The 24,300-nt window shown below is 39.3% G+C and overlaps 1 protein-coding gene across 2 annotated transcripts in view; it reads right to left on the minus strand.

Moving 5' to 3' along the window:
• rsf1b.1 (remodeling and spacing factor 1b, tandem duplicate 1) overlaps window positions 1-23,875 on the minus strand; it is a 31,051-nt gene extending 7,176 nt beyond the window's left edge. The window contains exons 1-14 of one of the 2 annotated variants that reach the window (XM_042007994.1): window positions 23,719-23,875; window positions 15,925-16,016; window positions 14,097-14,189; window positions 13,733-13,938; window positions 12,430-12,545; window positions 9,110-11,400; window positions 8,751-9,032; window positions 6,671-6,775; window positions 6,499-6,578; window positions 3,195-3,249; window positions 2,998-3,110; window positions 831-898; window positions 454-667; window positions 169-374 (exon numbers count right to left, since the gene is read on the minus strand). In XM_042007994.1, the coding sequence (XP_041863928.1) occupies window positions 169-374; window positions 454-667; window positions 831-898; window positions 2,998-3,110; window positions 3,195-3,249; window positions 6,499-6,578; window positions 6,671-6,775; window positions 8,751-9,032; window positions 9,110-11,400; window positions 12,430-12,545; window positions 13,733-13,938; window positions 14,097-14,189; window positions 15,925-16,016; window positions 23,719-23,872 (4,075 nt within the window). In that variant the 5' untranslated portion in view covers window positions 23,873-23,875. Of the gene's footprint in view, window positions 1-168; window positions 375-453; window positions 668-830; window positions 899-2,997; window positions 3,115-3,192; window positions 3,250-6,498; window positions 6,579-6,670; window positions 6,776-8,750; window positions 9,033-9,109; window positions 11,401-12,429; window positions 12,546-13,732; window positions 13,939-14,096; window positions 14,190-15,924; window positions 16,017-23,718 lie in introns of both variants that reach the window. The other variant, XM_042007993.1, reaches the window with a different exon arrangement.
• Window positions 23,876-24,300: the final 425 nt, after the last annotated feature.

A 24,300-nucleotide genomic window follows, 5' to 3' on the forward strand; every position in this document is an offset into this window, starting at 1 on the left:
CAGCAGATCTCGTGTTATGAGGTGTGAAACTGTTGGAGTGGACATACTGTTTTCTCCACTGTTTAATTAGTGTCACTTGCATTTGTTCATCCTCAGCAGCCTCTGTGGCCAGAAATGTGACAGAAAAAAGGCAAAAACTCAACAAGACACCTTCCACAATCTATGTACCTATTTCATCCTCATCCTCATCAGTCTCATCCTCTTCATCATCTGAGTATCCCCTTGGTCTCCGGCGTTTTCTGGAGCTTTGCCTGCATTTCAGCTTCTTCCTGCTTAGAGAGGAAGAATGACGCCTAACGCTGCCGCTGTCATTTGAGTCCGCCTCAGACTCTGCTTCTGTCTCGTTGTCCGTTGCGACAAACTCTTCCTCCGAGCTGTATCCAAACAGGTTCATGAAGAGTTCAGTAACAGAAGAAATGTCAACATGCCACAGAAAGATGATTCAACCTGTACCTTTCACTGAGGCGAAACTCTTCCTCGCTCTCCTCCTCATCCACCGTGCTGTCGCTGTCCAGATCATTGAGTCGCCGGCGTTTCTTCTTGCGCTGACCGGCATTGCTTCGAGGCACCCGGCCGTTCTCTTTGCCCTCCTCTGCTTGAAGGATAGTAGAGATATCCTTTCCTCTGTGACCTGTGATATTAGCCATGTCTTTACCTCGACCAGCACCTGCATTATTTTAAAAAAACAAACAAACAAACTCATTGTTTCATGAATTATTTCAGATCTTTTCTTTACATCTACAAAACAATTAGAATCCAAACTGCTATCACTGTTTAGTTTTATAGGATTGTTGTGATCTGGACCAGTTCTCCTTCAACTAGTGTCCTACCTCCACCCTCCGCTTCCTTGATGTCTTCCTCAATGGCTTCCTCGATCGCCTCATCAAATTCATCAAATCTGCAAAATTAACCACCAAGACGACAATCCTTAAGAAAAAGACTTTACTGTAATTAAAGCTACAGTTAGTTCAAATGTATGAACAGGAGTGTTTAACTAGTTCCTGATTTTATAAAGTATCTGATGAATGCTCGCTGTAAACCACCGTCTCACATCTGCGTCTAAATGAGCTGCTCTAAGTCATGTCAGAGAGGAAGAAGTGGTTCCAAACAGTGTCATTTTATGAAGAAAGCGCAGTGCTAGCTCTAATTATTTCACCAGCAACACAATGAAACACAACTTTCATGTCTTCTACCAGAAACGCCAGTTTAAACAGTCTAAACCACTGCCGCACCACTAAACCTGCAGCAGAGCAGCTGTGGAGATGTTGAGCGATGAATGGACAGAGAAAGTTCAGAAAGTGAAGCTGACGGACGTTGAAGTTTGAACATGATGACGCAGTAGAACAGAGCCAGATCTGCCGTCTGGAGATACTTTGGCTTTAAAAGTTCGAATGTGGATCAAACAAATACTGTCGTCGCTGCAGGTGGCATCATGATCAATCTGCTGCACCCCCTTAGCCATAAAAGAGCTTTGGAGCACCAAAAATTTACTTATTTTTAAATTATTTATCAACATAAAAGAAATAATAACTGGTGGGAAAAACCTACATATACCAGTTGACTGGTTGTCTAAACAAGCAGCTGCGTCTTAACCTCCTAAACCCTAGAGTTTTTGGAGGAGTAATTCGCCTGAACAGACCTTCCAAAATTAAATCAACAATAACTCTGTAAATTTCAAGTCAATACACATAACCTTGGTCTCAATGGATAGGTAAGACCCTATGGAATATAAATCCAGTGTCACAAACATTGTGAATGTTAATATGCCTGTGCAAATTGTGATAAACCATAGGTAAAAATAAAAAAAATTATCCTCGCCTAATTGTTTTTTTTTTGTACACAGATGAAAACATCATGATAGAAACAATTCTGTGCATAAAGATACCACTGCATGCATTCAGCAACTCCTTGACTACAACTGTACAAAGTTTCATGAGAATAGAACAAAGCTCATAGCTTTTATGCAGGTTTTAGTGTGGGTAGCACCAGGCGGACTCTCCATTTGGCCACTTGGATACCCAAACTGTGCCAAATTGTGCTGTGTCTGTATTTCCTCCAGAGCTTCTAACACGGTGTATTTGTTTTTTTGTAATTTCTTGGACATGTTTATGGCTTTTATCTTTCGTTCTAAATGGATAAAAAGTCAAAATAAAGCAAAGAAATGAACGCTGTCCGATATTCGTTCTTTCCGGTTCACCTACGTACATAACTGCAGCAAAATGGCAATGATGCTCCTTTGTTTACGTGCAAGCATTTATACCTGACAGATAAAGCCCCGTTCAAGTGTAAGATATTGTTGGAAAGCTCATAAGATGTAGAATTTGACCAAACTTTATTTACACTGCCAAGACCCACAACAAGACAACAAAATGGCTGTGAATGGGAGCATATGACATGTTAGCGCATGATGCAGTTTCACGATTACAATGCTGTGAGTTTTGGTCGAAGAACAATGTGGATAGACTGAAAATGACCACAAAAAGCTAAAGAAATAAAAAATATTGCTGTTTGTGAGAATAGCTTTGGGATTGGTGCTGTATTTGGTGATAAACATGCTATCTGATAAGGCTGCTGTGATATACGAAGGTTAGCTTTGTGTTTGTTTTGAGACTGACGTGAGGTGCTTGGCGAATATCTTTTTATGCTTGGTATCATATGAAAGTGCAGCTTTTCTAGTTTTATTTGATACCCAATATGTTTGGGTGGAGTGAACGGATCACGCGTTGTGTTGCATTTTGTTTTGGGTGTTACTCGTTATTGTGGCGCTGTTGTTTGTGGCATACGTATTTTAAAGTTGTTATTAAACAAATACTTTGTTGACTAAATACACTTGAAGAGTTGATTTAGTGGCATTAGGTATTCTTCTTTGAGACACATTATAAATAAAATATCCTTACATCACTAAAGTAACTTTTTTACACACATGAACTTGTGTTTACAGCTGTAGGACCAACAGGTGGGTCCGTCGGGCTTAAGAGGTTAACGTGCATGTCAAACCTGTAGCTGATGGTTTTCTTGGCTCTCGTTGACCTCCGGCCCCAGCTCTTTGTGCGTCTTGGTTCTTTCTTTTCTTTGATGATGACCTCTGGCTTTTCTTCCTCCACCTCCACCTGCGAGGGGTCAGAGTTGGATGTTAGAAGCACTGGCAGGTTGAAGAGTTTAATGTCAGACTGAGCAACCTGGATGTGACTTACAGAGGGTGTGATGATGTTCTCCACACTGATTCCTACATAAATGAGACGTTCTTTCCTGCAGGAGATAAAACACATAGAAGAAATTACAGCTTCATTTTACACTGAAACAATGCACCTTTCACTTTTTGTGGTATATAAAAGATCTGGATTAAAGTGTTAGAGCAGAAAAGGAAGTTTTACATTTAATCATGATTAAACTTCAGCAACACATGCAGAAATAAAACAAGAACAATAAAATATGAGAAAATGTTTTCAAAATTAAAGCAGTCACAAGGCATGTTTACATGTTTTCTCCATTTTTGGGACTGGAAGAGGTTAAACATTGTGTGTGAGTAAAAAATAACCTGGTTACCATCTTTGAACTGCTCAGAGTTACACACATGAACAAAAATGTTGGTTTACAGAAAGAAAAACCCACAAAGATCATTCAAATAAGCTGAACCTGGCTGAAGTAATAATACATAAAAATTTACTGGAAATTAATTCATAGAAAACAGGTGTTGCTTTTGAATTGTGGTTCAACTCGATCATTTAAATAAAAAAACAAACTAATGAAATTGGCCTGGAGAAAATGATGCTTTTAACGTCATATTATGGCCCGACCTTTTAAACCAATCCTTAGACTTCTTTCTTTCTTTCTCGGGTGTTTTCAGAAGTGTGTTTCGGGTCTTTAACCTGTTGGTTGACCCAGCATTCTGAAACTGGCCACACACTCATTGCGTGAAGTGTTTTTACAGCTTATTTTCTTTGGATGCTTCACTTGGTCTCATGTGTCCAAAGGATGTTCTGCCACAAGCTTTGTGGCTCATCATTTATTTACGTTAAAGGGATAGTGCACCCAAAAATGTGTTGTTTTTTTTAGCAGTAAACAACGCAGAATTACTTAATTGTGATGAAAACCGCCTACACAGTTGATAAAATAATTTTTTTATTAAAAAAAAAAAAAAAAAAAAGGCTCATAACGCCCTCAACTGGGTAAAACCAGCTTATGTTTTCCCCCTCACAGCCCCCTAAAATTTTAAAACCCTCACAGCTGTAAAAGTAACAGTGGACTTTACAACCTGCCGCAAGTCTCCACAGCTTTCCAAAGCAGCTGACAGGCCAGCGTAACAGCGCTAACGGCTCAGACTGATACGGTTCAGGACCACCTTGTTCATGTGTAGAGGAGGAAATGTCTTCCACCTCTAAGACCATTCTGTGATGTAGGTGCTTTGTGAATCTCGCTGTGCAGCTTGCCAGTGAGCTGAGCTGCTGTCTGTCAATCATTTCTGCCTGTGTGTCCCGAACCGCCCACTTTCCGCCCCCTGATCACCCCACACTTCCCACCCCAACCCTTGCAGTTCCAGGCATTTTTCAAATTTGCCAGTGGGTGAAGTTATGCAAAAAGTAGGGGGTGTAGTTACACTTTAAGGTAAACTCTGATTTTTATATTATTTTTATATTTACTTTCAAATCCTTGGTCATCATCCATTAAGTTCACTTTGGCTCAAACAGCGACAGGTGATGCACCTCACATTGATGTATGACCTGTCATCTCTTTGGAAGTAGTTCTGGCCTGTTTGGCTGCCATTCACATCATCCGTTTCTTTAATAAAAACTAATTTTATGTAAATAAAACTAACTTTACGTTGTCTGGGAACCATAAAGGAAACATAGACGTAAAATTAATTACTGATAATGTTCATAATCTGTAATCTTGGACCACATATCTGCAGAAAACCGCGTTAATTATATTTGGAGGAAGTTTGGATTTATAGTGCCATACTGGGGAAAACACTGCTCATACTAAACCTGAGGGCACTTTGTACTTTGTATTGACATATCGGAATCTCCATCGGCCTCAAAAAAATCCACACCGGTCGGGCTCTAGTCCTTTTCAAAAATGTGTAAATGTAAAGGTGTAAATATTGGACAAGTCAGAACATGTTTGAAATAAAATCAATTTCCCTCGAGCCCATGTCCAGGGAGGTTGGCTACAGGTCCGAGGACCTTAAATGTCTAATTAATCTGCACAGCTTTGGTCACAGCAACATCCAACTGCTTGGCGATGCCCTTACAGCCTTTTCCTTTAACATGCTTGTCTATGATTTTGTTTCTAATCTCATGAGACAAATTTGTTCTAAGCTCTGTGGTCGACACTCATCATGGTACGTCTACTTTTTGGCGAGCTGCTTATAAGATGACCAAGTCACAATGATCTACTTAAAATAAAAATGCAAACATACAAGTGTATTTTATATTAGTATTATTATTAAGTTTTTTTTATTTCATCTACAATACATATTAGTGTATTTTGCATTACAGCATGAACCCATGTTGCTCATTACAACTCTACATTTTTTGTCCTTACCTTACTCTGAGGACTTGCACTGAGTGACACCAGCCGAGGCTGCACAGTCTGGACAGTAGCGGCTGATAGCCAGCCTCAAGACCGCTTCCAGATGATCATCAGCTTTTGTGGTCAGATGTAAAAAAAAGATGCTGTCTGGGTAACTGGGATTTTACTTCCTTCATCTTTCTCAAGTTGCTTTTTAGAGGGATGTCGATGGCGTAGTTTTTATAAGAAGCCCGAAAATGCCACTCACCATTTCTTCAGAATTGCAGTGGCAGACACACACAAAAGATGACATGGTGAAAAAAGGCCTCCTCCCATTCGGGATGGAAGTGGTAGGTTTTAGGCTTCTGACTTGGTCCAGCTACAGCACTCATTTTATACCTTTTTCTAAAATTTAGATTAAATATACTGGAGGCTAGCTTTGCAACACAGTGGCTTGCTCGAGTTGTGTAGAAGTTTATGCGGTTAAATGCGCATACGTAGGTGGCGACCCGCGTGTAAAAAAGTAATCAGCTGTCAGATGGGCTGCCCTGTATGTCAATCAATGACAAACGTCATAGTTCTCTATGTTTTTCTTTTAATGCCATGTGATTGACTAGTAGATAACGATCGACATATTTGGCACCCCTGGTCTACACCATGATATCAATCAGCACAGCGACGGCTCTTCACTCTTTAAACGGGCGGACTGATTACAAGTTTTAAAACATCTCTAATGCTGACTACCTTACTTTAAAACATCCCTACAGTCAAATTATTCCACATCTTTATGGAGGGATATCATCATTTTGTCCAGGCTAGTTTCATTAGTTTGTTAAGAGTGTCATCAATTTTATCCATGTGTTTACCTTTAGGCTCAGGACAGTGAACCCCCAAACTGGAAAACTACTAACCCAAAAGTAAGACCACTAGAACAACAACTTAATGTCCCATCATCAGCTCAGTTTTAACCAACACATCATTTCTCACCTCCTCTCAGCCCGTTCCTTCTTTTTCAAGGATGCATCGAGGTTTTGGAGCTGCTCCTCTAGTTTGTCGCAGAGCTGCTTCTACAGATGGGATCACGAAAACATTGTCAGCTTCATTCAGAGCTCATTTACTCTCATATTGTTTTACTACTGGTGCTCTCACAGGCACGTACATGCTGGCAGGGTGGGCAGAACCATTCTCCATCAGGGATGATCATGAGGGGAGGCCTGAGACAGGCTGTGTGGTAGCCGTTATCACACGAGTCACACAGTAAGATCTGGAAAACAAAAGCAGATGGCAAACCAATTTAATCACGTCACATATTTCTGTGATTTTTCCCTGTCAGACAAGAAAAAATCTTTAAGAGAGCATTTTGTGTGCTCAAACACAGTTTCTACATTATTTTATAGATACCACATGTCAAATGTTTGGACACACTTTCCCATTGGATTTAATGGGAAACTGTCCAGACTTTTGATTGGTGCTGTAGTTTATAATTGCTTTCAAAACACTTCTATATAAAAAAAATTTAAAAAAAAAAACATGGAAAGAAGCTTCCCAGCAGAGGTCAGTTCATTTGTACCGACTGCTTGATTAATGCAAAGACATCCATTAAAACAAACATTTCTAACATCTCTATGTCCTTCAGAACATTTATAGCTCTGCAATGTCGTGTTTTTTGCTCAAATTCCTCTTTAGAGCCAAAGATCCAGACTTTTCTAATATAAATATTTATTTTTTCTTATACAGAAATATACCCATCTAAGCTGACAATCAGCGTGGCTCAAAATAACTTCTTGTCACCAAACATGCCAGCAACAACTCTGATTTTACCTGGAGTATAGCAAACACAAGCACAATAAACAATGGTTTATTTGATATTTATGTTTTCGTTTTTACAGAAAGCTGGGGAAAAAAAAGTTAAGTCTTTTTCAAATTTTTGTAAAACCCAGCTCGACTGCTTTGTTTATTCAACTATGCAAATAGGCCTGTAATAAGCTCAAAGGTCTTCAAATTTTAATGTGCTGGGTGCCACTGCAGGGCTGTGGACTCAAAAACAGCTAAAAGTAGCTCAACTTAGAGCCCAGACAGCAGCTCATTCATTCCTACATCTTTATAAAAACCAACCTGTACAGACAAAAGACAGCTGGCCTCTTCGTTGTTGAAGCTGTTTCGACCTGAGAAGGCGTATTATGGAAATGAACTTTGCACAGGTACAAACACGCATGCTCGGCTGACCCGGAAGGTAATAAAAGATTTTAAGAGCAGGAAACATATCACAGAGGGAAAGAAAATTAAAAACTTTGATTAATAAAAAACAAAAACAAAAAAAACACACACAACAGTCTACTTTTAATTTTTCCATGTTGCTATTTTGTCACTTTAGGACTTTTTTTTTTTTTCTCATGTTCTCCTCATGCTGCTTCACATCAATTCTGCTGCTCAGTTCTTTTATTGTTTTCTCTTAAATTAAACAAATTAAATCCTACAGTCTCTGGATTTTACACATGAAGTTCAGCTACTCTGGCAGTCTTCTTAGCCCCACCTCCGTCCTCTGACGTAAGCCGTTTTTGCTCTGACCCAGCAGTGGAGGATCCAATGTAGCAACAGATTTCTGGTGCTGGATACCGAGTTTTCTGGGTAGAATCGGAAAGAACTGGTCTTAAGTTTGATTCTGGCTTCAAATCATTTGATGTCAAAACCCCTAAACCCCTGGATGAGGTTCATGAATTTTGACCTCTGCAGCCACCTATCTATGTGGTGCCACCTGAACTGATAGAACTCAGGTCTTCTCCAGAAGCTCAGAAGTAGATAAGAGGCCGACAAAAATTCTTTGCGATACAGCTCCAGAAAAACATGAAAAAGCTGCATCTGCCTCTGGTGAAGCATCAGACTGAGAATATACTGACAAACATCGGCAGAAAACAAGAGCAGCCTCCATCAAACTCACCCCGAGTGTTCGAGCTGCAGCTAGAGGCTGTCCTGGAGAAGATCCGTGGAAAGAAATATATTAATCGCTGTTGCTGAAGCTATTGACACGAGAGACTGATGCGTATTTAAAAATAAAGTTTTAAAAATAGTAAAAAAAAAAAAAAAAAAATGGAATTGGGATAAAACAAAATAAATATTATCTTATATGTTTCCCAGTGAATAAAGCAGTTCTTGTTCTCTTTTGTTTCTTTTTCTCTTTTTTGTAAAACCTTTAGCTTGCTCTTTGTGAACTCAGGTTAGCCGGCGTGTGCGTTACCCACCAGCTCAGGGTGATTTGGAAGACCGCAGTGTTTGCAGGGGTCATCGTTTGGAGGTAGATCGTCATCAGAGGACGTCGATGAGTCTGAACTCCGTCTTTCTCGATTCCGGTTCCGCCTTTTTCTGCTTCGCTCAACCTTGTAGTCCTCATCACTGTCATCCTCTTCCTCGCTCTCCTCCTCCTCAGTGGACACCTCGTCGCTATTGTCGTCTTCATCCTCTGAGTTTTTCTTTTTCCGGCGTGTTCGCGTGTTGGACCACCGAACCCTCCGTCTTTTTCTTCCCTAAAAACAAACAACACTTTGCTGAACATGTTTTGGTTGTAAAATGTTTTAATGAATGAATCAAACATTATCTTTACCTTTGGTTTGGGTTGCCCCTCCTGATCTGCCTTCTTCTCTTTGGGCTTCCTTTGGACCGACTTCATGTCCACCTCTTCCTCCTCCTCCTCTTCCTCCTCCTCCTTCCCTTTCTTGTTGTCCTCCTGTTTCTGAGGCAGTGGAGCCTGCAACTTTTCCGTCTTCTTGTCCTGGATCTCCACGGCCTTCGGGGTTGGTCTAGAGATCCTCGGTGATCTCCGCAGAGATCTCCCGGTGTTGGTGTCGGACTCAGAGTCTCCCCGTCGCTCCTCTCTCTGAAGCTCAACTTTCCTCCGATGCACCTGGGGCTTGTTTTTCCGACGAGGGCTCTCCTCTGGGGGAGCTTCGCCGCCATTTGCTACCTGTGTTTTTGAAGAGTCCTCCTCTTCACTTTTGTCTTCACTGACCTTGTCAGGCGGATCAGCGACTGGCCCCGCGCTCGCCTGTTTTTCAGCTCCTTTTGAAGATTCGGCATCAGATTCTTCCACGTCTGCAGAGGTTTTGCTCCACGTCTGCGCCGGCTTCTCCTCGTTTGCTTCATTGCTTTTCAACGGTGTATCTGTTGTGGAATTTCCTCCATTACTTTTGTCATTTGAAAGATTATTTTTGTCTTTCTCCTTTTCACTTTCCTCAGCAGCATCCGTTATACTTCCTACTGCTGGCTGCTCTGTTGTCGTTTTCTTAGGCTGCTCATCAGACACTTTCTCCCCCTCTTCTTCTGTCCTTTCAGGTTTCTGATCGGATTCTTTAGAGACGTTTGTCTTCTCAACTACACTGAATGGTTTATCTCTCCCAGCACTTGCTTCCTCTGTCCTCTTGTGTTCAGGGTTCATCTCAGCTTTGTCATCCTCTTGTGGTTTTGTCAGATTGTGTTTAACGCCTGTTTCCTCTTCCATCACCGGTCTGCACACAGACAAATTTTTCTTGGCTGCATCATTTATCGTTCCGTCTTCACAGTTGACTTTTTTCTCCACGTTTGTGGGTTTTTCTGTGCTTTCCATGATCTCCTGAATGTTACTGTTTTTTTCAGTGGGTTTACATGATTCTGATTTGTCTTCTTTAACATCAGGATGGTCCAAACGCTCCTCGGTGCTGACGGTTTCTTCCGTTTTGCTGCTGATTGAGGATTCGTCTTTTCTTTTAATGCCACATGGTAACGCAGCAGCATTAGAGTCAACAGATTTCTCAGCAGGGTCTTCGTCTGTGGACTTCGTCGTTTCAACGTCGTCTAGCTTCTCTTTCAGAGCAGAGTGGTCCGATTCCTTAATGTCAGCGTCTGATGTCTCTGATTCTTTATGAGCTTTTGTTTCCTTTTGCTCATCTTTTAGGCTTCCTGTCATCTCTGATTTCTTATTCTGGACTAACTCAGATGTTTCTATCTGTACATGATCTGAAGGTTTTGACTCAGTTTCTTTGGATTTAACTTCATGATTTAAACTTGGGTTGTCAGATCCCTTTACTACAGTCATGCTCGCCGTACGAGACTCTTCCCTATCTGCTGGTTTGGATTCTTCCATTTTCTCATGTTCCTCATGATTTAAGGATTTCTCATCAGCGATATTTACATCTTTACTCAAAGGTCCTTGTGGTGGTGGGGGAGACTCGTGGGTTTCCTTTTCTTCCTGCACATCTCTCGTCTTCACTGAGTCTTCTTGACGTGATGCAGCATCTTTCAGGACCTCCTTCGAGGCTTCCTCATCAGCAACTGGAATGTTTTCTCTGGTGTCCACAGATTTACCTGCAGCGGTTTTATTCGTCGGCTCTTCGTCAGCTTCTTTTGGAGGCTGAAGGTCACCGTTAACGTGATCATTTACTCTCTGACCTTTCTGGGTCTGCTCAGGAGTCCCATCAGCTTTAGAAGCAGATGGATTTTGCACTGTAATGGCCCCGTTTTTTTCAAAGTCTTCACTAAACTTCATCCCTCGTTTTTTCAGGGGGATTTTAGCCTGCTGGTCATTCTTCTGCTGCTGGACCTCCTCAGAACTGTTCTTCTTCACCTCCTCTCCTTTTTCAACCTTTATTGGGACACATGACGTCTCAGAGGATGTTTTCACCTCCATCGGCTCTTCCTTGATGTTTGGGGCTTTGGGGCTGGTGTTTTCTGAGTGGAGCTCTGCCTCGGATTTACCTTCAACGATGCCGTTCAGTGATGATGTGGCCTCAAGGGTTCCTGACTTCAGTTCGTCTTTCTGTGTTGCTTCATTGTTTTCTGACTTTGGTGAGACCGGACAAGCTGCCTTGTTTGAGTCTTTTCTGTCCTCATCTGACGTATCTTCAGTCTTTTTAGCTTCACCTGTAACACATACATGAACAAAACATGCAATAAAAGAAGCACAGAGAGAACCAAATTATAGCCAACACATGAGAGCTCCTGCCATTTTTTAAAATAATAATGAAAAAATAAAACAAATAACACAAACACAAATTTTTGTTCAACTTTACACATCTTGACGAATAAAGGTCGACCATCATGGCTGGTCAGAAATTTTATAAATATGCATCCCATGTCTTACTTTTATGGTTTTATGGTGAAAAACTTGATTCCAGCTCTAAAATCTCTGCTAATGTCTTCTCCTATGACTCTACCTTTGCTTGAAATTAGCCATGAAGGTCCTGTTGGTTTCCATGGAGATGAAGGAGGTTTTATAGTGAAGGATTCACTCCTCCTATTATAGACTATCTTGGACTTCACTTCTGAATCCTCATGGTGTTTCTAAGGTGAATGTGGGGTCTATCCCTGGATTCTTCTAACTCTGATCAGTGATAGAAGTGTCCATCATCATCATCATCAGCCGATGGCTTCCTGAGATATTTACCTGTGTGACACCTCTATTTACCACCTGGAAAACTGCTCAGGTTCACTTTTTTACTTCTACTGTAGCACAGTTCCTCATCAGATTACTTTACTCATTCCTAGATTAATTGAGCTATCATCTGATTTTCGCTGAAAGTAATGTGGTTTTCTTTTAGATAACATTTACATTTTCCACCTTGTTCCAAGTGAATTTACTCTGACACAGTAACATCTATCTTGATTCTGACACTTCTGTAGTAATATCATACATCTCAACTTTCTGTAGAAACCAAGATTAAAAGTACAGCCCTTGTAGTTGTGAAGATATACTTTATTTATTCTGGGTTTGTCATTTCAGACAGGAGGCAGAAAATATCTCTCTTGTAAAGAAAAGTTTAACCTAAAACCCCCTTAATATGTCAACAGTCTCCTGCTCTGCATGATAACTGAGAATCTGTCTTAAAACAAATAAACTAAAAAGAAAAGGTTTAAACAGAACAAAACTGAAGTCGGCATTTTATTTTTTACCTTCTTTTTCTTTGTCCTCTTCACCGTCAGCTTTGCTTTCCTGTTCTTTTTTCAGAAGCTCAGGGTCAATTTGTGTCTTCAACAGAGCAACAACTTCAGCCAAGTCGTTCCTGTCTCTAAAATGAGAAAAGAAATTGATTTTTAAAATGTTCTTTAAAAAACAGGGAATAGGCAGTACCTATGCATATTCAGCACTTCATTGTGCTCCTCCATGTCACCTGATATAATACATAAACCTCATCAGCTTTATTTCTGATTATGAACATGCAGATGTGTAAGAAGGAAGTGTGACCGAAACAAATGCGTCTAACATATGTGTGTTTTGTGTGTAAGATTAGAATCACACACACACACCTCCCCAGATACAGTAATATATAGTGATTCAGAGCAACAGGATGCTTTTTAATGAACTATTTAGTTTTTATTGGTTTATAATGGATGTCAGTGATTTAGTGTTTTTATACAAACACACACCTCTTCTCTCATTCCCTCTCACACACACACACATCATAATGTAGGTGTGTCCACATGTCAGGGCCCATTTATGCTCGACGCAGACTGACGGACAGTTTCGTTCGTCTTCTGCGTCAGTTACACCCGCAATTTGGTTTGTTTTCAGGAAACTTAGCTATCTGTAACTCACCGAAGACGACGGAGCAATACCACCGGAAATCGCAGGGGCAGTGTTTAGCGAACATGCATCCAGCGAAAGGAACAACCCAGAGAAGAAGAGGACCAGGAAGAAAATGACACATAACCGCCACATAAAAAGCACCAGAAGAACAAGACACAGATGAAGAAGTGGAGAGAAACTGCTTCTTCTTTGTGGTTTTCTTCTCCTTTTGGTGTTTTTGGGCGGTGGTAAAAAACATTACGGTGCATCACCGCCACCAACCGGAAACAAAACGCAGAAGTGAACTCTGAACTCGGTACTGCCCACTTGTAGATGAACTGACTTATTACCCATGGAAACGTAAAAGACGCATGTCCATCTTCTGCATATCCATCTTCTGTGTTGAGCATAAATGGACCTTCAGTGTCTGTCTGCAGCCCCTCCCTCACACTCATTTAGGACCTTTGCTGTCGCCAGAGGAGATTCATCTTGGTAAAAATGGCTGCCACACTGGGGTGGGGGCAGAAGCTGCATTGGCACCCATCAAAATTTCTTCGGAAGTTTTCAAGTTATTTTTGTAGTGTTACGACACTCACACACAAATGAGCACATCAGAGGCAACGTGGGGTTTCCCACCCCATAAAATGCACCTGCTTTCACATCACTGTCTGAAAACACCTGTCTGCTTACCTGACAATGCACTTCCACGATGACCCGTCCAAGTCATCCTGCTCCTCCACATAAACACGCACATTATCATCTTGGTCCAGCTGAAACCAGTACATCTGTCCGTCTTTGTCCCGGCCAATCGGCTGCAGGCGCATTTTATCCGGGTCCTCATCGTTGATGGCAGTTTTGAACTTCACGTTTTCATCAAACTGACACTCGCACAAATACTGGAGCAAGAAGAGGCACAAACTGGTTTTTAGAAGCTCCTGGTAAAGCTAACAGTGCAACTAAATTCACACAGCTAAAAAGCCACAATGACAACCTAGATTTGAAACTTTTTTTCCCCCCAAAACTGGATATAACTGCTTTTCTCCAGGCAGCTTACTTTAAGTATCCCCGTCTTGCACTCCATCGACATCTCCTTGTAACCTTTTTCTTCCAGTTCCCATGCCCAGGTTGTGTTGAACTCTTGGCAAACCTGCAAATGAAATAAGAAATGTAGCTCTTATGTAAAACGATCATTTAAATTGATTTTGGACATTAAACAGATTTTTTTAACAGCTTCAAATGAAAGTGGATAAAAAGACCTTCTCCCACTAACATCTTGTTAGCAGGAGAAGGCATCTAGCAGCCGATGCCTAACTCCAGTGACTATAGGGCTGGGTTTAAAAAATAAAAAAAAAAGATTTATTAATTTGAATTGATTCAAATTAAATAGATACAATATCGATAGATCAATTTTTTTATGTGTCCTCTTTTCTGGTAACGTGACTCACCGACACTCGGTGAGATCTTAGCAAATATACACAACTGGTTTCCTGTCGCCTTTGTCCAAAATCAGCTTCTCTTGCCGAGATGATGTCACATTCAGATGTTTGTTTCCACAGTGTGCATTACATTCTACTATAAAGTATTTAGCAAAGTATTACCGCTCACATTAGAAGCCAACGTTAAGACCGCAGGCTCTCATATTAGCAGCTATCGCTACGACTGCGGGCGCCACCACAATGCATAACAGGAAGTGATGTCACGACGCACGTATGTACTTCAAAATAAATCCAACACGGACATCTAAAGTAATATTTCCTCTTACAGCAGGGGTGTCAAACTCCGGTCCTTAAGAGCCGGTATCCTGCAGGTTTTCATTGTTTCCCTGATCTAACACACCTGACTGAAATTGATGGGTTATTGTGAAGAAGCTGAAAAGAAGCTGTTGGATCCATTTGATTTTATTCAGATGAGTTAGATCAGGAAAACAATGACAACCTGCAGGATACCAGCCCCGGAGTTTGACACCCCTGCAAGTTTCCACTTCGTCCTTTTATCAACAGTAAACAATCTGATGCTGATCTGATTTATCTCATTTACATGACAGCATGTCATAAATGCTCTCTGTGTCCATAGTAGGGAGCACACACAAACACACGCGCACATACACAGTGCACGTGTCGGAAAACTCATCAACCAGCTGAAAATCAGACAAAAATATGAGAGTTTTCTAGATTCTCCCACGCAGTGAAGATGGAAGCATCTTGCTCCAGTGAGGAGCACATGGAGTATTTTTCCTGCTCCGGTTTTATGCAGATAGCGTCGCCGTTGCCATGGCAACGCGCACAGCTAAACAAGCTAACTCTACGTCACTGAAGGAATTTCTGAATCGTATTACGTGTTTAAATGGATCCAATATTCTTTGTATGTTTTATTAACATCAACACGTTATCTGAGATCTGAACTTTCATCAGGACATTTAAAAAATTTCACTTCACTTCTGTTGTGTTTTGTTTTGCTCCATCACAGTGTTTGTGGTTGTAAATCTGGGGAAACATCTGTTGTTGGTATTTCAAAAATTAATGTAGATGTGTCAGATCAGATTAATACAGTAATCTGATTACTCCCAGATAACTGATTTTGATTGTCAAGAAATACACTCAGTGTTTTATAAACAGCTATGAGAATGTCTGTAATATTCAAGAAAAATAGGTGGTGTTACACAACTAGCTGTAAATGAGTTGATATCAAATCAAATTTAATGGAAATCCAATCGAAATAGGCGGTTGTGATTCGAATCAGGAGACTGGTGTCGATACCCAGCCCTACCAGTGACTATGCATCGTTTAAAGAAATCTTCATAAAATGTCACATGTTGTGTTTGAAACTTGCTGCACTGTCATGAAGAGGACAAATAAACAACATTATCAATACTGATCATTTACCTTGACTAGATACTTCTCCCATCTGTCTGCTGACACCGACTTGCCGATCTTCCTCAGCAGCTTGACGTGAAGATCAACAAGCAGCTTTGGAACTGAGGAGACATCAAAAAGAACATTTTTACCTTTTTTTTGCAAAAAAAAAAAAAAAAAAATACTGCAGATATGAAGCTTTTTAACTTCAACTAAACCTTAGCACGGACTCCTTTCCTACTGCTAGGAGTGTGGTTACTGTGCTCCTGAAGACACCCTGCAGACCACCACCATAAAGAAATATATCTGGCTTTCCTTCATGCTGTAATGGATCAATTTCTAATGGACTTAACTTTCTAAGAAAAAGACAAAAAAAGTAACTGAAGTTTTTAAATTACCCTAGAAGTAATTTCAACAAAGCAGCACTGACGACATGCTGCTAGCAGCCTTTCAGACTAGAAAAATTGATCAATTCAGTCAATTTCATCAGCAGGTTGGCATCTTCATGTGAGATTTAAAACCTATCACAGGGCTGTATTTGCTCCTGCAGCCTAGAGCAAGAATATATATAATAATATAATAATAATATTATAATTATTAATATAATAATATACTCCAGCTTAATGTTTCCATCACTTATAACCGTAGCTTGAGTTAATAAATACTTGGCCCCTCGTTTATCAACTAAAGTATCATATGAATTAAATTTATCATGTATGTAAGAACAAAAAATATTTTTTTTTCCAAGCATGAGAATAAAATGAAATCATGTAAAATGACAATCAATTTTAAGACTCTTTAGAAATGATACACTGAACAAATGCAGGATGGGAACATAATGTAGATTCCAATTAGTCCTGTCTTTGTTTTGTTGTTGGAATACCATGAATTAATTGTTATGTTACTGTATTATTTGCTTAGTTTTATATTGATGTACTTTGGATTGATACACTCAATATGCATTTATACAATCATAAACAAGAGCAAGAGATGATTATTAGTCAACAATCATCTGAAATGATAAACTGAAATTTAAAAAAAGTTAAATCGCTTGATATCAATCTAATGAAAAGAGAGGAAAAAAAGAAATATTAGATACAGATTATATGTATCTGCAATTAGATGAGGACAGAGCTTCCACCTCTGATCTGTTTGGTAGCAAAGAGAAGAGGGTCAGCATTGGTAAACACCTGGAGACTCGGGCTCTTAAAATCACCGACCAAGTTTGTAACCTTGGAGTGTTGATAGACTCAGACCTGACTTTCAGCAGCCATATCAAAGCTTCACTAAGAAGCTTTTTACCAGCTCAGAAACATCAACAGAATTAAAAGTTTAGTCTCCCAGAAAGACCAAGAGAAACTCATCCATGCATTCATCTCCAGTAGACTGGATTACTGTAATGGTCTTTTAACAGGACTTCCTAAAAAGAGCATTAAACATCTGCAGCTCATCCAAAACGCTGCTGCTAGAGTTTTAACCAGGACTAAGAGATCTGAACACATCACACCAGTTTTGAAATCTTTACACTGGCTTCCAGTCAGTCACAGAATAGATTTTAAAACCCTTCTGATGGTTTACAAATCCCAAAATGCATCTGTGATATGTTCAGAGAATATAAACCTAGCAGAGCTCTTAGATCCAAAGACTCTGGTCAACTAGTCCAGACCAGAGTCTAAACATGGAGAAGCAGCATTTAGCTGTTTTGCTGCAAACAAGTGGAACAAACTTCCAGTGGAGATTAAATTTTCCCCAAATGTAGACATTTTTAAATCCAGGTTAAAAACATTTCTTTTCTCATGCGCCTATGCATTAAATCTGCATGTTAACTTTTTTTTTAACTTATCTTGCTTTTAATCATTTTAATGTAATTTATTATTTTATTGTGATTATGTGTTGATGCCTTTTACTATTTCTAAATATATGTAATGCCTTTGTTGTATGTAAAGCACTTTGAATTGTCCTGTACATGAAATGTGCTATACAAATAAACTGCCTTGCCTTTGTATGTTGTACTTTTATTCTTTGGTTAACCTGGTTGGTTTTAAATCTTTGTAGAAATAAAGGCAACATAACTTCACACTCGCAGCATCACTGCAGACCTTTCCCATTTTTTTTAGCTTCATGTTGGTTTGTTCATGAGAGTATATCTATTTAGCCCAGAGAAAAAGAAAGACAGTCTCCAACGTGGAAGGTATAATCCAGCTCAGTGATGGTCAGGAAACATCTGACCGTCTCCTACCTCACGTCAGTGACCAAAAACTCACTGTGATCTTTACCAGGATGGTTTCTACCCAACTCACAGCAGAGTATGAATCATCTTTAAAAATCTCCAGATCAGTGATAAGTTTTCACCTGTCTGTCACAGGTGTATCTTGTAAGTTTTAAAACTATTTAAGGCACACAGGTATTTACAAAAAGGAACACGATAACAGAGTAATTATTAATTCTACGAGATAAATAATTTGTGTGAGACTTCCTGCTGTGACACCAGCAGAGATTTCACAGTTTCCCTGTTCTACCACTAGATCCTGTGTGTGACTGGTCAGAGCCGGGTCTATTAAAAACATTTTTAAGTAGAAGTACAGGATGGTAAATTCCACAGTTTGCGTGGAAATGTTCACACACACTAAATACACACAAGCATGGTTGATAAACGAGGACCCTGGAATTCATGTAGAATGATTCAACACCTATCTGAACTCCGGACCGGACCAGACCAGACTGATGGATCACAGAAGCTGTTGTAGATTAAATTCTTAAATTCCCATTAATTAATGTGTCATTAATTATTTTGTCTAGAAATTTGAAGAGATCAGTGGGAAATTGATGCTATTTGGGTTGTTATCACATTTCAGAAATTAAAAAATTGCGTACATTTTATTCTTTAGAGCTCTATTACAACTTGCTACTAATTACTGCGGCTCTGCAAACAACAGTCAATAATAATAATAATCTTATATAGTAAATCATAAATAATAAATTTATGTGGCCCTTGCTTAACACTTTTTTTATTAAAGGAAACAGAAATAATTAAAATATCTCCACAGATGTGTCACAACACAGTTATTACCCTTACTGTAAGTTTTTACATTGTTCGACAATGCAGTAACACACACACACACACACATCTCTCATTGCAGACTCCTGCCATGATTTAGACACTTATTTATTTTAAGAATGTGATTAATATTCACTAGTGATGGAGGATAAAGGCTGTTACATACTCCTCAACTCTTTTCTGATTAATTCCCACGACATCCTGCAGATGGCAGATAAGAAATATGTTCTTGTTTAGCATAACAAGCTATAAGGACACACACAGACATGCTTAGGTGTTGGCGTTGATGATGAGATGGTAAATAAACTATTTTAAAACTAAATACAAACACATTCATTTTAGATCCCATCCCTGCTTCCCTTTTTTAAATCAGTTTGTGGCTCCTTATTGGGGAACTTCGGGCTCTCTTAAGAGAGCTGCAGTTAGACCCCTCCGAAAGAAGAGCAATAAGGATGCATCAATCTTTAGCAACTATGGACCCGTGTTCAATCTCCCATTTCTAAGCAAAATTTTAGAGAAAATTGTTTTTAAACAGCTGAATGATTTTATGTCAACTCATCGTATATTTGAAAAATTCCAGTCTGGTTTTAGAGAGCGACCCAGTACAGAGACAGCACTGGTCAAGATTTTAAACAACGTCAGAACCAACATGGACCAAAAGAACTGTGTTGGTTATTTTTTACCTCAGTATGGCCTTTGACACCGTGGAGCACTCCATTCTTTTAAACAGACTCATGGAGATTAGACAGTCAGGCACAGTTTTTAACTGGTTTAAATCCTATCTCCGTGGTTAAGAGTTTTTTTGTATAATTATTGATGATAGGGCTGGGTTAAAAAAAAAAAAAACAACAAAAAAAAAACATTTTATCGATTTGAATCGATTCAAATAAAATAAATCCAATATTGATTCATACAACTTGGTAGATCAATTTTTTTATATGTCCTCTTTTCTGCTAAAGTGACCCTACTGTCACGTGACTTACAGAGGCTCAGCGTGATCTTAACATATATACACACACAACTGGTTTCCTCCTGCGTCGCCTCCATCCAAAATCAGCTTCTCTTGCCGAGATTTCCTATTTCGACGTTTTCATTCACCAAAGTGGACTACGTTCACCTGGAAAGTATTTTGCAGCTTATTACGCTAAGACCGCAGGCTCTCATATTAGCAGCTAATGCTAGGACCGTAGACTCTCATATTAGCAGCTAATGCTAAGACTGCAGGCTCTCATATTAGCAGCTAATGCTAAGACTGCAGGCTCTCATATTAGCAGCTAATGCTAAGACTGCAGGCTCTCATATTAGCAGCTAATGCTAAGACCGCAGGCTCTCATATTAGCAGCTAATGCTAAGACCGCAGGCTCTCATATTAGCAGCTAATGCTAAGACCGCAGGCTCTCATATTAGCAGCTAATGCTAAGACCGCAGGCTCTCATATTAGCAGCTAATGCTAAAACCGCATTTCACCACACACATATCGTAATCCATGTGCATGTGAAATGTTGGACTTGTTAATGTATACATGCACACAGGGGCTTACGACGTGACACAAGAAAATAGAAAAATATTCCATTTTTGTCATTGTCGCATGGAACTACAACCAATGAGCGAGGGCCTTTATTTACTGACCAATGACAGCAGGCTAGACGGTGCAGTGTGCAAACACCTTCAACATGGAAGAATAGATCATTTTAGCTGTGTCTGACTTTCCCACGCTTTACAATACTTCACACAAAGCTTATAGAGATGTAAATAAAAAGGCAGCCGTGGGGAGCCAGGGTGAATTTGTCCGAACGTAGGTTCTGGATTTATCTGGATCAGCCTTGAGGTCCATCAAATGATGAAATTCACAATGCTGTTACCTATTTTGTAGACTCGGATGAACCCAATGTTTTTTTTCTCTTTTGTACAATAAACAGCAAGATTTCTGTCAGTTTGTGCAAAATCTTCTAAATCTTCATCCGTCATACTTTGTCACGGACTGGTTTGAAAATGTTGAAAATTCCCTCCAATATCATAACCAATCAAAATTCTTGAATAAAAGCGATCTCAGGGTGTGATGCACAACAATGCTGGGGTCGCGACTGTTTATCCCGTCCCATGTGTCGTTGGTCGCAGTCGTTACGGAAATGCGCACAGCTGAACAAGCTGAATCTAAGTCACTTTAGGAATTTCTAAGTCGTATTATGGCTTTAAATGGATCCAGTATTCTTTGTATGTTTTATTAACATCAACACAATATCTGAGATCTGAAATTTCATCAGATATTTAAAAAGTTTAACTTGTTTTATGTTGTGTTTTGCTTCATCACAGCATTTGTGGCCGTGAATCTGGGGAAACAATGTATTATTATTTCAGAGATGAATGTAAATGTGTCAGATCAGATTAATACTGTAATCCGATTACTCCGAGATAACTGATTTTGATTGTCAAGAAATGCACTCAGTGTTTTATAAAAACAGTTTTCTGGGAATGTCTGTAATATTCAAGAAAAATAGGTGGTGCTACACAACTAGCTGTAAATAAATTGATATCAAATCAAATTAAATCAAATCGAAATAGGCTGTTGTGGATCGAATCAAATTGATTCAGAAAATTAGTTTAGTCAGAGCGTCAAACCTATGGTGTCCCACAGGGCTCAATTCTGGGCCTGGTGCTTTTAAACATATGCTGCCTCTGGGTGATGTCATCAGAAGACAGCATAAACTTCCACAGCTAAGCTGATGACACACAGCTTTATGTTGCCGTGTCTCCTGATGACACCAAACCAACAGATGCCCTTATTTTTTTTTTTTTTTTACTTATTTTACTTGTCCTGTCCAGGATTGTGGCTTACAGAATGATGGTCTGGCTGCGATGCTGTGCCGAACAAATTTGCTTTGCCAAAGGGAGCTTTATAGGTATAAGGCTCCTCTTGATAATCAGATTTTTTTTTTATTTATTTAACTATATTGTTTGTATGTTAACTGTATGCATGTAAATGTATGTTAACTTGTATGTATGAAGGTATGATCTTACCTAAACCTCACTTTCCCCGTTTGTTACTCAATGAATCAACAGGAATATGCATGCAAGAACTCCTCCTCTCATGCACCCACTAAGTTTGGATGGTTTGTGCCTGTTTATAAGCACTGATAACCCTGCCCTGAATTAAAATTGGTGCATATGGTCGGCGATAGGCGACACGTGGTGTGACGTCATGAAGTTTAATTTGGAAAGTCACGTGACCTGACGCACAGCGAAGCGAGGCACCAAGACGTCTATGACACTTCTGCTTTGAAAGATCGATGCAAAGTCAAGCCATTCGCGTAACATCAAAGCGTAACATCACTAATTATTTTTATTTTTTCCTAATTATTTTTTCTCCACTGGGTTCATTTGATCCTTTTATCTTTAACACCAGTTTTATACAACCATTATAACCACTATATTTTCCTAAAGTTTTTTTCCTACTGCATTATAACATGCCAAAACAAATATAAATGAAATTATTATTATTATAAATTATTATTATTATTATTATTAATTATGATAATAATAATAATAATAATAATAATAATAATAATAATAATAATAATATGAACATTATTGTTGCTGTTATTATTAGGTTTGGCTTTAATATTATACTGTATAACACTACTAACAATATATACTGTTACTACCTGTCAATGTTGATTTTAATGCTCACTGTACATAAACATACACTGGAATGATTCATTGCCTTTTTGACACATTGCACACAATACATGAGTTTTATGAATGAATTATGAATTAACATTACATAAATCGAAAAGATAAAAGAAACGTTTTAGGGTTGTTGCCACCACTTTTGTATTTTTCCCTTTAAAAATATACTAGATTAATCAACAAATCCTATTACCACTGGGTTGTTTAAATACACGAGGTGACAGCACATGGTAATGAGAGGCAAAATTAAAACACAATCAGGAACACTTCAGAAGGGCGCGTGCGCAAATTCACGCAGTCGAAGAAGAAAAGACACCAAGCTAACTACAAAAAGCATGACCACCGGAAGTACAACAATTTTACACACAAAAAAACGCTCTAGGGGATTTATTTGAGAGGGTTTATGTGAGAGATATCTTAAAATAACACACAAATGTATCAATTAACTATTATTTGTGTCATCATTAAGAATAAATACAATATCTATGACAAGGTTTCATTAATAGCAACGTTTAATTTTGAAAGCTCTAGCCGGATTTTCTACACTATTGTGGGTAACTTGGTAGAAGCTGAGCTAACCACCATCGGGCGAAATATTTAACAGTAAATAAAGTGTACAAATTCCAGCCCGTTTCACACACTGACATGTTTGCCCGCAATTAATATAAATGCACAATGAATACACGTTGTGTTATATGAACCATCATGACGTTAACGGACTCACAAACAGTGTTGCCTGTTATGTATGTGTTGTTTTACGAGGAGCAGCAGTAGATAAAGACTGGAAAAATTAAGCTCAATTCAAAAGCTGAAAAGTGGCAGAAAACATCGAATAATTCGGCGTTTTCACACTTTAAATGTCATAATATTTTGCGCAGATGAATTTTCCCATTCGAACGGCAAATCTGAGACACGGTTAGCTTGAATTTAACTAAATGCGAAGGTTAAAAAAAAAAAACACAATAACACACAACCAGCTAACATTAGCACCTAGCACGTTAGCACGGTCCCATTATCATTAATGCAATGGTGAAGCCTCTCCTCCTCCCCTCGAGCAGCTGCATGTTTTTGTGGCATACCTGAGGATGTGTCCTGCAAGTATCTCTCCAGCTGAGGGAAACTGAGCTCCGGTAAGTCCAACAACACTCCGTACCGCTCCAAGAAAGAGCAAATCACGGCGTAATTTGGACACAAACCGGGGGAAGAACTCGCTGTTGCCGCCGAAGCAGCCATCTTTTCCACACCAGTGTCAAGTCAGCCGGAACTAAATGCACGACTTCCGGTGTTAATAAAATAAAGCAGCACCAGATAATCATCAAATATTCTGTCGGTTTTGTTGTTCTTCTTCTTGTTCTTCTTCTTCTTGTTTGTCTTTTTAGAATACACGTTTTTTGTTTTATTTTTTGTTTTGTGTTTTTTTATTATTATTATTTTTTAGATAAGATCAGAAAGCTCTTCACAATGCATGGGTTTTACCAAGTCAAGCAACCCATGAGATTGTACATTAAGTGGAAGGAAGAAGGCTGGGGGTTGGTTAACATCAGAGCCACTTTCTAAGATAAAACAATGAAGATCCAGGAGAACATCAGGATAAGGCATTCACTTAGCAGTTCAGCAGGCATTTGAAACCCAGCATGGAAAAGGATACATGCCATGTATTA

Source organism: Melanotaenia boesemani, chromosome 15, assembly GCF_017639745.1.
Source record: "Melanotaenia boesemani isolate fMelBoe1 chromosome 15, fMelBoe1.pri, whole genome shotgun sequence".
NCBI classification, from domain to species: Eukaryota; Metazoa; Chordata; class Actinopteri; order Atheriniformes; family Melanotaeniidae; genus Melanotaenia; species Melanotaenia boesemani.